This window comes from Coregonus clupeaformis, chromosome 26, assembly GCF_020615455.1.
Source record: "Coregonus clupeaformis isolate EN_2021a chromosome 26, ASM2061545v1, whole genome shotgun sequence".
Classification (NCBI taxonomy): Eukaryota; Metazoa; Chordata; class Actinopteri; order Salmoniformes; family Salmonidae; genus Coregonus; species Coregonus clupeaformis.
The window spans coordinates 13,182,308-13,199,855 of NC_059217.1; the positions used below are offsets into that span (position 1 = coordinate 13,182,308).

Sequence of the window (17,548 nt, forward strand, 5' to 3'; positions counted from 1 at the left end):
TCTGTTACCAAACTTTGCATCTGCACAGTTCTTCCAGTAAATGTGTTTTTGTGACGTTTTCTGTGTAAATTGTTAAAAGTAGTCCTTGTGCATAAAGTCGTATGGTTTGTTAAACTTTGAAATAATTGTTTATATATATTACATTTTAAAGTGACAAATCTGAGTCTAAGCATAATTCCATTTTCATGGAATTGCCCATAGCTGTTGGTGTTGTTTAGGCTTATTTTTTATTTATTAAGGAAACACATAAGTGAATGTACTTGTGTCTTTTTATGAAGGCACTGACAGCAGAGATTGTGAAGACCATCCGTGATATTATCGCCCTTAATCCACATTACAGGTAATTACATTTTTCTTTTAAAATAAATAACTGTTGTTCAAAATACCTGTGAATGTGTCTCCCAATGTCTAGATCAGGGGTTCTCAAAGTGGGGCCAGGGGTCCGCGGAAGTACTGCACGGGGTCCGCGACCAGATCTCAAAATATATATAGAAATATATACCAGTGTACAAAACACCTTCCTAATATTGAGTTGCACCCCCTCACCCCCCTTTTGCCCTCAGGACAGACTCAATTTGTCGGGGCATGGACTCTATAAGGTGTCGAAAGCATTCCAAAGGGATGCTGGCCCATGTTCACTACAATGCTTCCCACAGTTGTGTCAAGTTGGCTGGTTGTCCTTTGGGTGGTGGACCATTCTTGATACACAAGGGAAACTGTTGAGCGTGAAAAACCCAGCAGCGTTGCAGTTCTTGACACACCCAAACCGGTGTCTGGAACCTACTACCATCTCCAGTTCAAAGACACTTAAATATTTTGTCTTGCCAATTCACCCTCTGAGTGGCACAATGTGGCATACCACGGATAAGCCAACAGGGGGAGACTCGTCGAGGCCTGGTGACAGACGGAGTCTACATAATGCGGCGGTGGCGCCCTCTGCTGGACGTGCCAGGTCCCGACGGGTCCTCTGGCCAGGATTAATTGGGGCTGATTGAGGCTGGTGAGTAATGAAGGGGCTGATTGCTCACCAGCCATACGGGGCCCATAAAGCTGCCAGGAGGGCAGCACACGGGAGGGTTGGAGGTAGTGAGAGGTTGCTACCGGATCGACGTCCTCACGGTCTGCTAGAACCGAGGGGCTCTGTGTTCTACCCCAGAGGATACAGCATTCCCCGGAGCCCAGAAGACGGTAACCAGGAAGAGGTCTCCTGGAGGAGAGTTGTTTATTTTCTTTATTGGTTTAAATAAACACCCTTGAAACTGAGGTATCACACTTGTGTCTGATCTGTGTAAACATCTAGATCAAACCCTCTGGTCTGCCACAACACATACACAATCCATGTCTCAAGGCTTAAAAATCCTTATTTAACCGGTCTCCTCCCCTTCATCTACACTGATTTGAAGTGGATTTAACAAGTGACATCATCATAGACTGACCAGGGGAATCCAGGTGAAAGCTATGATCCCTTATTGATGCACTCTAATTTAAGCTTTAAAACTGCAAAGTTTTCTCTCTGCCTCATGAAAGAAATGTTAGAATTGCAGAATATTCGTGTTAAAGCTGCAACAACAATGCCAAGAGGCTTTTCCGATGCCAAGAGGCGGGCCTTTAAAATGTTCCTTCCCAGAGCCCGAGACTTGGTTTGCCCAACCATGCACTGCCGAAGTCATAGTAAAACTCTTTGAATGCTATTTCTATCTCACTCGAGTTGTGTTCTAGTTATGAGGGGATCCCTAATGAATTTGCTATCACAAAAAGGGTCCCGGCCCCAAAAAAGTTTGAGAACCCCTGGTCTAGATGAAGGTAATTATGAATGCATTAATAGTCCAGAACTCTTATGTTTATTCGAACACAGTGAATGTTACTGACACTCATTTTTGTAAAAGGTTTTACTTCAGATGCCCACATGTGTTTTTCAGCCTCCCTTTTTTAAATGCATGAGTGTCTGTCAAATGACTAAAATGTAATTGTGTCTGTACAGACAGTCTGTTCTTCAGATGATGCAGGCTGGGCAGGCAGTAGTGGACAACCCCATCTATCTGAGTGACATGGGAGCGGCTCTAACAGGGGCCGTGTCACACGAGCTACAGGACGTCCTGGAAGAGACCAATGTAAGTGGACAGGGATTGTCCTTACTAACAAACATTATCAGCTCTTTACAATCTTTTCTTTGCCTTTTCTTTCTATGGATGTTCAAACTAGAAAAATAAGAAATTAAGCCCATAAGTATATGCTTTGTAGCTCAATTGGTAGAGAGAGCGTGGTGTTTGTAACGCCAGGGTAGTGGGTACAATTCCCGGGACCACCCATACTTAAAATGTATGCATACATGACTGTAAGTCGCTTTGGACAAAAGCGTCTGCTAAATGGCAAATATTATATTATTACATTTACATATTATATCGACATAACATACAATTCTCAGTACTTCATCAAGACAATCATTTTTCAAAAACTTTTTAACGCTCTCCTCAGATTCCCAAACGTCTGTGCAAGGCTTTATCGCTGCTGAAGAAAGAATATGAGCTGAGTAAGCAGCAGCATCGCCTTGGCAGTGCCTTGGCAGTGCCTTGGCAAGGAGGTAAGTGACGTCTCCCTCATTAGCCAATTTTGAGATGTACAGTACCTCTTCAAAACAATTTTTTCATCAGCTCAAGCTCTTTGCTAAATTAAATGACAAATCTTACTGTAAAATAGTGTCCTAAATGAATGGGAAAAGATGGGCCGTGCACCAATCCAATATGACAACTCTTTGATTCCCTGGACAGAATTAAATAGATCACAATATTTGATATAATTATGATATTGTATCTGTATTATTCTCTGTGGGAAGTACCTCCTGCAGGAGCAGCTGAAGATCATTAAGAAGGAGCTAGGCCTGGAGAAGGAGGACAAGGACACCATCAAGGAGAAGTTCAGGGAGAGGCTGAAGGATCGCACTGTGCCCCAGCACATCATGGACGTCATCAATGAGGCGCTCAACAAACTCAGCCTGCTGGACAACCACTCCTCAGAGTTCAAGTCAGTCCCTGAACCCTGAATCAACCCCTAGCCTGTCCCTGGCCAATAGGAACGTGTAGATCGGAGAGGATTGCATGGGTTTAAGCAATATGGCGACAATTACACCTGGCCTATCAGAGGGCAAAATGGAGCTTACCACCATATTGCTTACACCTGTCCAATCCTCATAGATGTACGCAAGTGCCATGGGGGTAGGGGGTTGATTTTGGAGTCAGAGTGTGGCCTCCGCTTTAGCCTCACCTTTGAAAAATCACTCAGAAAGATCATTGGATTTTTTGTCACATATGTCCTATTTTAAACAAACTCTGAAAAGACGCTCTTGAACATGTATGTGATGAACATGACTCTTCTATTAAACTCTCCGTTGATTCTGTGTGCAGTGTGACCCGGAACTATCTGGACTGGCTGACCTCGATGCCCTGGGGAACTAATAGTGAGGAAAACCTAGAGCTGAAACGGGCCAAAGAGGTGCTGGAGGAGGACCATTATGGGATGGACGACGTCAAGAAATGCATTCTGGTGAGAGGATTGCACTGTGGGATCACCATGGTCACAATCTGACAGTGTTTGACAGTCAGATTTTGGATGTCAAAAAACTATAATCATCTGTTACCAAATATTTCCTCACCAAGAAAATACAGTTTTCCCTTGACCTCACCCATCTCCCTCTCTTCCCTCCTGCAGGAGTTTATTGCAGTGAGCCAGCTGAGAGGCTCAACCCAGGGAAAGATCCTGTGTTTCTTTGGCCCTCCTGGTGTAGGAAAGACCAGTATCGCCCGCTCCATCGCCAGAGCACTCAACCGAGAATATTTCCGCTTCAGTGTTGGTGGTGTGACAGATGTTGCCGAAATCAAAGGCCACAGGTGGGTACTTAGCTACTGTTTATTGCTCAATAAAACAATTATGTCACTATTCAAATACTAGACAATACAGAGTTGAGAGTAACTATTACTTACTGTACTTTTGTGTTGTGTGTTTTCAGGAGAATATATGTGGGAGCCATGCCTGGAAAGATCATTCAATGCCTCAAGAAGACAAAGACAGAAAACCCACTGGTCCTTATTGATGAGGTGAATAACAACAACTTTATTTTCAAAGATCTTTTGCTATGTAGTCAGCTCTAGTTTTATTTGGTTGACATTCATTTCGTTGTGTATTGTTTGTATCACTGTATTATTGGTGAAGGAGGTGATTGACCATTCTGTGTTTATTCTTCCAGGTTGACAAGATAGGTTGTGGTTACCGAGGCGACACGTCCTCAGCTCTGCTGGAGCTCCTGGACCCGGAACAGAACTTCAACTCTCTGGATCACTACCTAGATGTGCCTGTGGACCTATCCAAGGTAGGTGGACACACACACCCATTAGGATTCTCTAGCCAATGGTGGCCATTCCTGGTCCTGCAGGGCTTCAGTGTGTGCAGACTTTTGTTACAGCCCGACACTAATAATGAATGGATCATGGTCTTGAATCTAACGGTTTGTGTCCTTGTGTTCTTTCTAGGTTCTGTTTATCTGCACTGCCAATGTGACTGACACCATCCCAGAGCCCCTGAGAGACCGCATGGAGATGATCAACGTGTCTGGATACGTGGCCCAGGAGAAACTAGCCACCGCTGAGGTAATGTGTTACGACATTAGATTCAATCAGACAGCCGTCTCAACATACAACGCATAGAGAAGACAAAGTCAACAAACATGGTTTACATAACAAAGCAAAACACCCACCCCATCTTACATCAAACATTGAGTCATTAACAATGTTTCCATCCAACCTTTTTATGCGAGTAAAGTACTTGTCGGATAAAAAACAAATGACAGACCTGATGGAAACAGCAACTTGTCTGTGTTGTGTGGACAGTTTAATAGCTACAGATGATTCATGTTATGATGAACTTCACAGGGTGGTGAAAGTGCATGGTGATGAGCTTGATGCTCTTTTCCAATAAATACAAAGGGTCTTAATTTGTATGCTGGTGACTTGACGATCGGTGCTAGGCTGCCAGGTGACAAATAAAAATGATCTTGCTCTAATTCATAATCACATCATTTAATCATTGCACTGTATCTGTGAGCCGTCTGCTAGAGCGCATGTGCCAGACCAGAGTAGGCAAATTTGCTGTTTATCACAATACTCTTTGTGAAAAAACCATCGGCACTAGGTCAGTACGCAAGCTTTTTAAGCACAAGCCAAATGCGTAAAATGCGCATATCTTTTTGTGCAAATTATTAGAATATGAAAAATGTTTGACAAATGGATGGACTCCTAGCTGTTGGTTGTATCTCCATCTCACTGTAACTCTGTCTCGTCTATTTCTCTCTCTCTAACAGAAGTACCTGGTACCCCAGTTGCGTACTCAGTGTGGGCTGACTGAGGATACGACCAACATCTCGCCAGAGGCTCTGAACCTTCTCATCAGACAGTACTGCAGAGAGAGTGGAGTAAGGAACCTACAGAAACAAGTGGAGAAGGTCAGCCCAACCTTCACCTTCTGACTGCATGTCTTAGTGGGTATTTGTAAGTCGCTCTGGATAAGAGCGTCTGCTAAATGACGTAAATGTAAAATGTAAATGTATTCTCTATACACTATGGGACAAATTTTCATTTATTCGACTTAAGTGGAAGTTAAGATTCTGCCCTATGAAAAGGGAAATAATAGACTTTAGAATGTTGCTGATGTATCCAGGTGTTCAGGAAAGTGGCGTTCCGTATAGTAAGCAGGGAGGAGACGGCAGTCCAGGTTACCCCTGACAACCTGCAGGATTATGTCGGCAAGCCCATCTTCACTGTGGATAGAACACCGCCTGGCGTTGTCATGGGCCTGGCATGGACAGCCATGGGTAAGAAAGACCAGTGACATGGAACATACACTGAACAAAAATATAAATGCAACATGCAACAAGTTACTGTTCATATAAGGAAATCAGTCAATTGAAATAAATTCATTAGGGTCTATTCTATGGATTTCACATGACTGGGAATACAGATATGCATCGGTTGGTCACAGATACAAAAAAAAAAGTAGGGGTGTGGATCAGAAAACCAGTCTGTATCTGGTGTGACCACCATTAGCCTCCTGCAGCACTACACATCTCCTTTACATAGAGTTGATCAGGCTGTTGATTGTGGCCTGTGGAATGTTGTCCCACTCCTCTTCAATGGCTGTGCGAAGTTGCTGGATGTTGGCGGGAACTGAAACACGCTGTCGTACACGTTGATCCAGAGCATCCCAAACATGCTCAATGGGTGAGTATGCAGGCCATGGAAGAACTGGGACATTTTCAGCTTCCAGGAATTGTTTACAGATCCTTGCGACAAGGGGCTATGCATTATCATGCTGAAACATGAGGTGATGGCGGCGGATGAATGGCACGACAATGGGCCTCAGGATCTCGTCACGGTATCTCTGTGCATTCAAATTCCATCGATAAAATGCAATTGTGTTTGTTGTCCGTAGCTAATGCCTGCCCATACCATAACCCCACCGCCACCATGCAGCACTCTGTTCACAATGTTGACATCAGCAAACCGCTCGCCCAATGTCTGCCATTTGCCCGGTACAGTTGAAACCGGAATTCATCCGTGAAAAGCACACTTCTCCAGTGTGCCAGTGGCCATCAAAGGTGAGCATTTGCCCACTGAAGTCGGTTACAACGCTGAACTGCAGTCTGATCAAAACCCTGGTGAGGACGACGAGCACGCAGATGAGCTTCCCTGAGACTGTGTCTGACAGTTTGTGCAGAAATTCTTTGGTTTTGCAAACTCACAGTTTCATCAGCTGTCCGGGTGGCTCATCTCAGACCATCCCGCAGGTGAAGAACCCGGATGTGGAGGTCCTGGTCTGGCATGGTTACACGTGGTCTGTAGTTGAGAGGCCGGTTGGACGTACTGCCAAATTCTCTAAAACTACGTTAGAGGCGGCTTATGGTAGAGAAATGAACATTCAATTTTCTGGCAACAGCTCTGGTGCATATTCTGGCAGTCACCATGCCAATTGCACACTCTCTCAAAATGTGAGACATCTGTGGCATTGTGTTGTGTGACAAAATGTTAATGGCCTTTTGTCCCCAGCACAAGGTGCACCTGTGTAATGATCATGCTGTTTAATCAGCTTCTTGATATGCCACACCTGTCAGGTGAATGCATTATATTGGCAAATGAGAAATGCTCACTAACAGGGATGTAAACAAATGTGTGCACAACATTTTAGAGAAATAAGCTTTTTGTGCATATTGAACATTTCTGGGATCTTTTATTTCAGCTCATGAAACATGGGACCAACACTTTACATGTTGCGCTTATATTTTTGTTCAGTGTAGAAGAGAGATGTGTTTTACAAGCATTATCCATAGAGAACAATACAAACACAGCTCTGATCTTAAAGTCCCCCACTTCATCACTCCTCTCCAGGTGGCACCACGCTGTTTATAGAGATGGCACTGAGACGGCCGCGAGACACGGGGGGGTAAGGATAAGGACGGCCCCAGGGATGGGTCCCTGGAGATCACAGGGCAGCTTGGAGATGTGATGAAGGAGAGCGCTAAGATCGCCAGTACCTTCGCCAGGGCCTTCCTCGTGAAGCAGCAGCTGGACAACGACTTATTTTCTGGCTCCCATCTCCATCTGCACGTCCCTGAGGTAGGGTTGATGTAATTAACGGCACTGTCCTTACAGACTGTAGCAGTTCTAACGTTTTGTCTGGTATACACCTGGATCTGCACATCCCTTTCGTACAAACTGTGTCGGTTTGTTTTTGCCTCGATGTAAAGATTTCGATGTACATGTACTGACCATGTAATCTGATCTTCATGTCATATACCCATTACAGTATTCTATGAAAAGGGACCTTCAATGTACACAAACAACATCCACTGTAGACAAGCCATACCGAAAGGAACTGTGTTGTGTATTGATTTTTATACATAACCTCATGAAGAAGTTTCTTATTAACCTCTACTCTCCCTGTATCACTCACTGAGGACGACTTTGGTTGTTTACAGGGTGCTACTCCCAAGGACGGGCCCAGTGCCGGCTGCACCATCGTTACGGCCCTGCTGTCCCTGGCGACCAACACGCCAGTGCGGGAGAATTTGGCCTTGACGGGAGAGGTGTCCCTGACCGGAAAGATCCTGCCTGTGGGAGGCATCAAGGAGAAGACCATTGCTGTGAGACATAATTTTTACTAATAACACTCTGTTTATTTACCAGGGAGCTTAGTGTGATAGATTCACCAATTAATACATTTTATGAGGACATTAACCAAGAAGGAAGCAAAATGTACTTCAAGTAGCCTGTTAGTTTGTTATAGTAGAGTGGTATGTGAAGTAACTCTTCCAGATTGCTGATATTCAAAACTATATGCAACTATACGTTTTGCATATGACTTAGTTTAATGTATGGTTCAATATGTTCTTCTGAAAGCCTGTTCAAAATAAATCATGAGGGTACAATGGTAGTATGAAACTGGAAATGACAGTGGAGTTTGCATAGATATCAGAGGCTGGTGGGAGGAGCTATAGGACAGGCTCATTGTAATGATATGATGATATGCCATTTAGCAGACGCTTTTATCCAAAGCGACTTACAGTCATGCATAAAAAAATGTTTTGCGTATGGGTGGTCCCGGGGATCGAACCCACTACCTTGGCGTTACAAGCGCCGTGCTCTACCAGCTGAGCTACAGAGGAATAGTAGAACAGTATCAAGGATATGGGAACCACGCGTTTGACTTCATTCTATTTATACTATTCCAGCCATACAACCAGCCTGTCCTCAAATAGCTCCTCCCACCAGCCTCCTCTGATAGATATGGTTGTATACAGTGCATTCAGACCCCTTCCCTTTTTCTACATTTTGTTACATTACAGCCTTATTCTAAAATTGATTAAATAAATACAATTCCTCATCAATCTACACACAATACCCCATAATGACAAAGCGAAAACAGGTTTTTAGACATTTTTACAAATGTATTAAAAATCAAAAACACCTTATTTACATAAGTATTCAGACCCTTTGCTATGAGACTCGAAAATGAGCTCAGGTGCATCTTGTTTCCATTGATCATCCTTGAGATGTTTCTACAACTTGATTGTAGTCCACCTGTGGTAAATTTCATTGATTGGACATGATTTGGAAAGGCACACACCTGTCTATATAAGGTCCCACAGTTGACAGTGCATGTCAGAGCAAAAAAAGCCACGAGGACGAAGGAATTGTCCGTAGAGCTCCGAGACAGGATTGTGTCGAGGCACAGATCTGGGGAAGGGTACCAAAACATTTCTGCAGCATTGAAGGTCCCCAAGAACACAGTGGCCTTCATCATTCTTAAATGGAAGAAGTTTGGAACAACCAAGACTCTTCCTACAGCTGGCCACTTGGCCAAACTGAGCAATCAGGGAGGTGACCAAGAACCCAATGGTCACTCTGACAGAGCTCTAGAGTTCCTCTGTGGAGATGGGAGAACCTTCCAGAAGGACAACCATCTCTGCAGCACTCCACCAATCAGGCCTTTATGGTAGAGTGGCCAGACGGAAGCCACTCATGATAATTTTAATAGATTTACCCCAAAAAAATCAAAAAAACAGTTTTTGCTTTGTCATTATGGGGTATTGTGTATAGATTGATGAGGGGGGGAAAAAACAATTTACTCAATTTAAAAATAAGGTTGTAACATAACAAAATGTGGAAAAAGTCAAGGGGTCTGAATACTTTTCCAAATGCACTGTATGGCAGAGCTTATGTTCGGAAACGTGTCTGAAGGTTTTTCTATTAGCAGTGTCGTAATGAATCTGCTTGAACATTCCTCCCTTCTCTCACCAGGTGAAGCGTGCAGGGGTGACCTGCATGACTTTACCAGCTGAGAACAAGGACTTCTCTGACCTGCCAGAGTTCATCACAGAGGGCCTGGAGGTTCACTTTGTGGATCATTACACCAAGATGTACCACATTGTCTTTCCACAACACCGAATCATATTAAGCTGTGAGTCTGGCGCCTGAGCGGCTACCAGGGATGGATACAACTGGATAGATAATGGTCTATCTACATTCACAGTAATGGACTTTAGGGCATCCTGAACTATGAAACCAGATTTTCTGATGAGTGATTTGTTTTATAAGTACATTCACTTGCTGTTTAAAGCCCTACATCTGACAGTGTGTGAGACAGCTGATCAGTTGGACCACAGACACGGAGCAGGGGGTCTGTTCAGGAGGGTAAAACATTAAAGAACGTTTGCTAGAAATGTATGGTGTAGAACAGGTACGATTGTCTCCCCTGTAGCTCAGTTGGTAGAGCATGGCGCTTGCAACACCAGGGTTGTGGGTTCGTTTCCCACGGGGGGCCAGTATGAAAATGTATGCACTCACTAACTGTAAGTCGCTCTGGATAAGAGCGTCTGCTAAATGACTAAAATAGGAAAGGATCAGCTCTATAAATTGCATTTCTATCAGCAATGTTCAACCCCTGAGAACACCCCTGATGTGTTGAAGTACAGTAGGCCTTAGGAGGGGATGCTAGCTTTACAACAGTAATACAAAGATCCCCAAAAACTACCAGTTGGTCATGTCACTGCTACACAGCCTAGACTTAGGTCTTTTTTATTGACCAAATATGTAGGTTGCATTTAATCTGTTGAAACAAACTTGAGTACTGTCATTTAACACAATTGTTTGTGCCCACTTGATCAACAGTGGTTTCATAACATACCATTTGCCAGTTTCTGCAGAAAGCACACAGGCTGCCGGTAAGACTTGTATATCATTGGCTATCCCTTTGGCATGTCTAAAAATGCAGGCAACTGTACTACTGGGAAGTACACTACCCAGACGATTAGACACTCAGATTTCAATGAAAGTAAATGGCTTATTTAGACAGACGTGCCCCAAAGACATCTGAAGAGTTCTACTCCAGGTCTGTAGTGTCTGCAGGCATCTCACCCTAGTAAACTTGAAAAGACATGCAGCCTGAAGCATATGTATGCTCAAGGATAAATGGAAATCTCTCCCCTCTGCAGATTGAGAAAAGTAGTTCAAACAGTCCAAGCCCATTGCTAAGCATAGTACCACTTAGTCGTTCTAAAATTAGAAACAAAGGAACTGAAAACTTTCAATTTTCTTAAATACAAATATTTATTTGCAAGAACCGCTTAATCCTTCTTGGCAGCTGCTTTCCTCATGGCAGCTAGGACATTGCTGAGCTCTTCCCTCTTTCTCTTGGCGCGGATGTGAGTTCCAATCTGTGGAGCAAACACACATTAGAATGTGCAACAGGGAAAACCCAACAAACGCATCTGAAACTTTCACAGCAGGTTAACTACCATGCTCAGGATGAAATAAGCACTGAAGCATGTCTCTGGGACAGTAATCAACAAATATGGGGCTAGCAGTTCCATAATGCAAAACTTCCCTTGCTTTTGTTTTGAATTAAATGATTGGACAAACTATAGGATAATAATTATACTGATCCAATAGTTTTGATGCATCTTGCCAATAAATACTCTACAGAGGAAACAGTCCATCACATTTCAGACAGCTGCACAAAATGCTAGACATTCCCAAACAGGTGTCTAGTTCAAAATCAATGGGGTAATACAAAATCTGTTCGGTTTGAAAAATGTACTTATTTTGTTCTCAAACTGTCACAAGAGAGCAGCTGCAGAAAGCAACAGTAACTGACATGGGACAAATGCATCCATGCTGCCAATACCAACACAAATACACCCAGCCAGGTTAGTAGCGGGGGTATCATACATACCCTCTTCTTGATGAACTTGAGGGCACGCTTGTCCTTGGAAACCTTCAGCAACTCCATGGCGCGTCTCTCGTAGGGGGCGAAGCCGCACACCTCACGGATCATGTCACGCACAAACTTGCTGTGCTTGGTCAGACGCTGAAATACAAATCAGTGAAGAGACACTGGGTTAGATGCATGCATTAGAACCAACAGTAACTGTGGCTTATGTTCCAGCCATATTGTGGACCACTGGACCCATTATCTCATATAATAACAGGTGCAACCATTTGATGTGGTCATCTACTTTGTGTCAGAACATATGTATGCATGTCAATGATGTAGGGGAGACAGCCGAAGCGAATCCTGAACCCCGGCCCTCAATCACTACACTGGTGGCAGCAATGGGATTAGAACACAAATTTGAACTAGCACCCAGCAGTTCTAGGTCAAGCAAACAACCTGTGGCAAAGGATCCATAGTCTAGACCAGGGTTCTTCAATTCCGGTCCTGGAGGGCCGAAACACTTCTGTTTTTTATTTCTACCTGGTAGTTAATTGCACTCACCTGGTGTCCCAGGTCTGAATTAGCCCCTGATTAGAAGGAGAGGATGAAAAACAGAGGTGTTTCGGCCCTCCAGGACCGGAATTGAATAACCCTGGTCTTGACCCTTTACCTGAGGACGTAGTGACCTGATGGACTCTACCAATACGACACTACATGTGGGTGTCATGTTTCTATCCATTCAGATTAACTCACCCCTCGCCTACGAGCATGTTTCGGCGCGGTCACATTCTTGGTTACTGGGTGGCCTTTGCTAAGGCCCACGGCCATAGGATACCTGATGGCCATGTCTGTGGAAAGAAAGAACTGAAGTTAAGTTACCAGAGGAATGTCCTCTGGTCTGATTAAACAAAATTACAATTGTTTGGCCATAATGACCATCGTTATGTTTGGAGGAAAAAGGGGGTGGCTTGCAAGCCGAAGAACACCATCCCAACCGTGAAGCACTGGGGGTGGCAGCATCATGTGTGGAGGTGCTTTGCTGCAGGAGGAAATGGTACACTTCACAAAATAGATGGCATCATGAGGAAGGAAAATGATGTGGATATATTGAAGCAACATCTCAAGACATCAGTCAGGAAGTTAAAGCTTGGTCGCAAATGGGTCTACCAAATGGACAATGACCCCAAGCATACTTCAAAATGTGTGGCAAAATGGCTTAAGGACAACAAAGTCAAGGTATTGGAGTGGCCATCACAAAACCCTGACCTCAATCCTGTAGAAAATTTGTGGGCAGAACTGAAAAAGCGTGTGCGAGTAAGGAGGCCTACAAACCTGACTCAGTTACACCAGCTCTGTCAGGAGGAATGGGCCAAAATTCACCCAACTTATTGTGGGAAGCTTGTGGAATGCTACCCGAAACATTTGACCCAAGTTAAACAATTTAAAAGGCAATGCTACCAAATACTAATTGAGTGTATGTAAACTTCTGACCCACTGGGAATGTGATGAAATAAATAAAAGTTGAAATAAACAATTATCTACTATTATTCTGACATTTCACATTCTTAAAATAAAGTGGTGATCCTGACCGACCTAAGACAGGGAATTATTACTAGGATTAAATGTCAAGAATTGTGAAAAACTGAGTTTAAATGTATTTGGCTAAGGTGTATGTAAACTTCCGACTTCAACTGTATATAGGACCAAACACACATCACAACGAGACAACACTACATAAAGAGAGACCTAAGACGACAACATAAGTATGGAAGCAACACAGGACAACACAGCATGGTGGCAACCCAGCATGAAAACAACATGGTAGCAACACAACATGGCAGCAGCACAACATGGTAGAAGCACAAGACATGGTACAAACATTATTGGGCACAGACAACAGCACAAAGGGCAAGAAGGTAGAGACAACAATACAACACGCGAAGCAGGAACAATTGTCAGTAAGAGTGTCCATGATTGAGTCTTTAAATGAAGAGATGGAGATAAAATCTGTTATTTTATGGTTGTAAGTGATTAAATGAACTAGAACATTTTATATTGTGCAATTCTGAGTAATTACTACTTTAGTAAGGATATACTTTATTCAGTACTACCGCAGTTGCTAAATGATTCCAATCGATTGCAGCATAAGACCACAAATGAAATTTCAGAAGATTAGTTTAGTTCTCTCCCTGGATACACCACTCCCCTCACAGGAAAACTCCTGCGCGCACTTTTTTCTGTCTCTTTCCACACTGCTAACGAAAGAGGAAGGACTGAAAAAGCATTTAACAGATTACTGTGAAGTAATATAATGATTCATGTTTATTACCTGTTTTTATGCTCCTGTTTAGAAATTATACTTCATTACTATAACGATTAGCAATAAGCCTGAACAGTCATTCAGTCACCTCTGGTCGACAAAAACATATTTCCTAGTACATACATTGTCAAATTCATCAACCAGCAACAACCCGCTCTGCCTTCTCGCAAAAGTAGCCAACTCAACAAGCCCCGCCAAAAGCTTGTGCCATCAGTGGCAGCGAGCACTCTGCCTTCTCGCGCAAGCGAGGGTCATGAAAGAGGTAAATTTGCTAACCGCAAGGGTTGCATTATGTAATTTGTTGTTGGGGTGGAAGACGCACTCGTCTTTTCCATTCCGAGGCCGTTTACTTCCAATATGATACGTTAAGAGGGTGTTTTTATAATGCATGTCTACTAGGGTTGAGGTTAGCGCATCTGACTAGTTATTATTTGGCCGGGGTTCAATACCTAGTATAGTCACTATTTTTTTGCTCACCATTTTAGAAAATCATGGAACATAGTCTTTGGGTGCATGCCATTTTATGTCAATCATATTGCTGCTATAGCCTATAACTGATGCTTTGTGGTCTTATGCTGCCATCTATTGGAAATATTTAGCAATTCAAAGTTATTAATTCACATAGAAATTGGTGAGGCAGCTGAGAAATAGTGTATTTTTCTCAGTCTCAAACCTGCCCCACCTACCCCAGCCAATTGCTGGACTTTCACATATAGGTTACTAGGTCACACCCAGCTCAAACCACATTTGAAAAATAAAATGTGGCTTGTTTATCAAGTGCTCTGCCTTGCAATAATAAATATAATAAAATAACAAAAATGCTCATAGGTTGTTTTTTTTAAACAATCAAAATGCTATTTAGTACTATAATGGTATTTACTAACATAATATTATTACAAAAATAGTTTCTGAAAGTGTTCTAGGCTACCCTACCCAATAATTCGGGTTAAGGCTAAAATAGGTTATACCTATTCATTTTCATCATTTAGCAGACGCTCTTATCCAGAGTGACTTACAAGGGGTTACAGCTAAAATAGGTTATACCTAGGGTTATGGTTAGAAAAATGGTGACCATTACAGCTATAGGTGCATTGTGTTACCGGTTAGGGTTAGAATTACCGTGACCATTACAGCTATAGGTGCATTGTGTTACAAGTCAGGTTTAGGGTTAGAAAATGGTGACCATTACAGCTATAGGTGCATTTTTTACCAGTTAGGGTTAAGGCTAAAATAGGTTATACGTAAGTTTAGGGTTTTTAAGGCAAAACAACTGTATGGGTTTATAACTCTCTTGCTCCTCCCTGTGGCCTTCTGTGGGCACTACATAGCTCATTTGTGACACTTGCTAGGCTCATAATCTGAGGTAGCAACTGCGTCAGATCTACAAATCAATGCGCTAGACCTATCCATTTGGTTTGCAACTCAGTGAACCTGCGAAGCAGTCGCTCAATTCGATGCCTATGAACAAACAGATTTCGACGCATATCAAATCACCCTGCAGCCATTTAGAAACAACAAATCGCCAAAAAAGGTTATTTCTTAATTTAAAAAATGTATTCTTTCTGGCTGTTTAAAATCAGCCACGTCTTGAAACAGAGTACAGGGACATGTATTTTGTTCAGGTTTACACCTTTTTCTGAAAAAAATATGATTTACCATCACCAGAAAATGTTTGACGGCTATGTGCCAGCCATCGTTAGCACTGTGGGTCACAATAACGTGTACACAGGCGAACAGTGAGTTTGCGCACCAAGTAGCCGTAACATTGTTAATAATAAGTTACCGGAGGTAAGCCTCCGAGTTCAACATGGGCAGCTCTCATCGCCAACAATAGCTTAGCAGGCATTAAGACGTAGAACAATGGGCTGGGAATAGAGCGTTCGGAAGGCGAGTTGGTGCCACAGTGCTCAATAGAACTAATAGGAGCTGGCAGGGTGATAAATGACCTAAAATAAGGCCTGTTTTTTCACCATTACTTCAAAATTATGGCAAGCAGCTGGGACATATAGTAATATTTTGAAACTGGGCTCCATGGCGGATGCAATTTACTAGTTATCAGAAAAAAAGTGTTTAAAATGTCATGTGTCCAGCCTAGCTTGGGTGAGTAAAATGGTCTGAGTGAGTGAGATTCTCTCATTTGTGTCTGGAAGTAGCTAGCCAACGTTAGCCAGTTAGTTTGAGTGCTTGACTGCAGCTGTGAGGTCAGAATGGTCGGATCAACCCTACTCCTCAGCCAGAGCGTCCAGTGTGCGTTCTGAACGCGGCGAGAGCACGAAACGCTCTGAATTTACAAACCGACAATCTGACACCACTCTGAATTTACGAACACCCAGAACGCACACTAGCACTACAGAGTGAATTCAACAACACACCCTAAGATAAATTGTATAAATGGGCGGGTTTTATGATTTTGTGGCTGTGGTAACTAGTGAATAGTAGACATGAAATCATAACATTACAAACTGTGTAGGTCATCACTAAATACTTCATAATAACCCAAATGTTAAAAGTGGCGGAGTTGCTACACAAGCCACTAAAGCTAGCTCAACAAGCAGTGTTAACGTATTGAGGTGTATGCCTCTTGATTAAGCAAGTTAGCGAACGTTAACCAAATATGGCTGTTATAACAGACAGAATGCTAGTAATGTTAGCTAGATAGCTAACTAACGTAGTTATCTAGTAGTTGCTTACTTCTGCCGAGGAAAATGACTATATTAGACAAGGACATGCATGTCATCTAACTGTAAAGAGCGGCTCGTTACGAAACTCCAGCAACAAGGCGATATGATACGATTCTCATGTGTAGGGAAAGAAGTCATGTAAGCGCAGCAACTTTCCGGTGACGTTACCGCTAAATTATATTATTTATCATTACAATATTGGCGCCATGCTTTTGGTAACAACTAAACCTTATGTTAGTTCTATAAGAATTGCTGATAAACGAAGGATGACAATGATTTTGTAAAGATTTCAGATGATAGTAATTCTTCATCAAATTCTTACCTGCTTTCTTTAATGGCGGACAAACCGGAAGGAACGTTTAGCGGTGGATGCTGGGTAATGATGGTTTTTCATAAAATGTCAAACATCAGGAAAATCTTTTTAGTGCAACATGAGGGTGCGGACCACTCAGACAATAGTTTTTCAAGGAAAAACTGTATAGCTAGCTATATAATCCAAAAGAGAATAATTTTGACCTCTCAGCAGTATGAACAAAATTAAATCAAATGTTATTGGTCAAATGCTTTGTATACAACTTGTGTAGACTAACAGTGAAATGCTTTACTTACGGCCCTTCCCAACAATGCAGAGAGAAAGAAAATAGAGAAATAATAGAAAAGTAAAACATGTAATAATAAATACACAATGAGTAACAATAACTTGGCTATATACACGGAGTACCAGTACCGAGGGATACAAGGTAATTGAGGTAGATATGTACATATTGTATATCTAGGAATAAAGCGACAG

At 42.6% G+C, this 17,548-nt stretch overlaps 2 protein-coding genes across 2 annotated transcripts; one reads left to right on the top strand and one right to left on the bottom strand.

Moving 5' to 3' along the window:
- The first annotated feature begins 272 nt into the window (after positions 1–272).
- LOC121540395 (lon protease homolog, mitochondrial-like) lies at positions 273–10,367 on the top strand. Its single transcript, XM_041849239.2, is given in 15 exon segments — positions 273–340; positions 1,982–2,111; positions 2,476–2,565; positions 2,834–3,021; positions 3,402–3,540; positions 3,706–3,884; positions 4,004–4,091; positions 4,241–4,363; positions 4,524–4,640; positions 5,351–5,491; positions 5,707–5,860; positions 7,431–7,485; positions 7,487–7,658; positions 8,021–8,185; positions 9,843–10,367. Coding segments are annotated over 15 exon segments (1,986 nt in total). The 3' UTR covers positions 10,020–10,367.
- Positions 10,368–11,131: 764 nt separating this feature from the next.
- On the bottom strand, positions 11,132–17,151 carry LOC121540396 (60S ribosomal protein L36). The gene is made up of 4 exons (XM_041849240.1): positions 17,081–17,151; positions 12,511–12,605; positions 11,776–11,910; positions 11,132–11,257 (listed from the first exon to the last, which is right to left on the bottom strand). Exons 2-4 carry the CDS (start codon positions 12,601–12,603, stop codon positions 11,168–11,170), a joined length of 318 nt encoding a protein of 105 aa, XP_041705174.1. The 5' UTR covers positions 12,604–12,605; positions 17,081–17,151; the 3' UTR covers positions 11,132–11,167.
- Between the last annotated feature and the right edge of the window lie 397 nt (positions 17,152–17,548).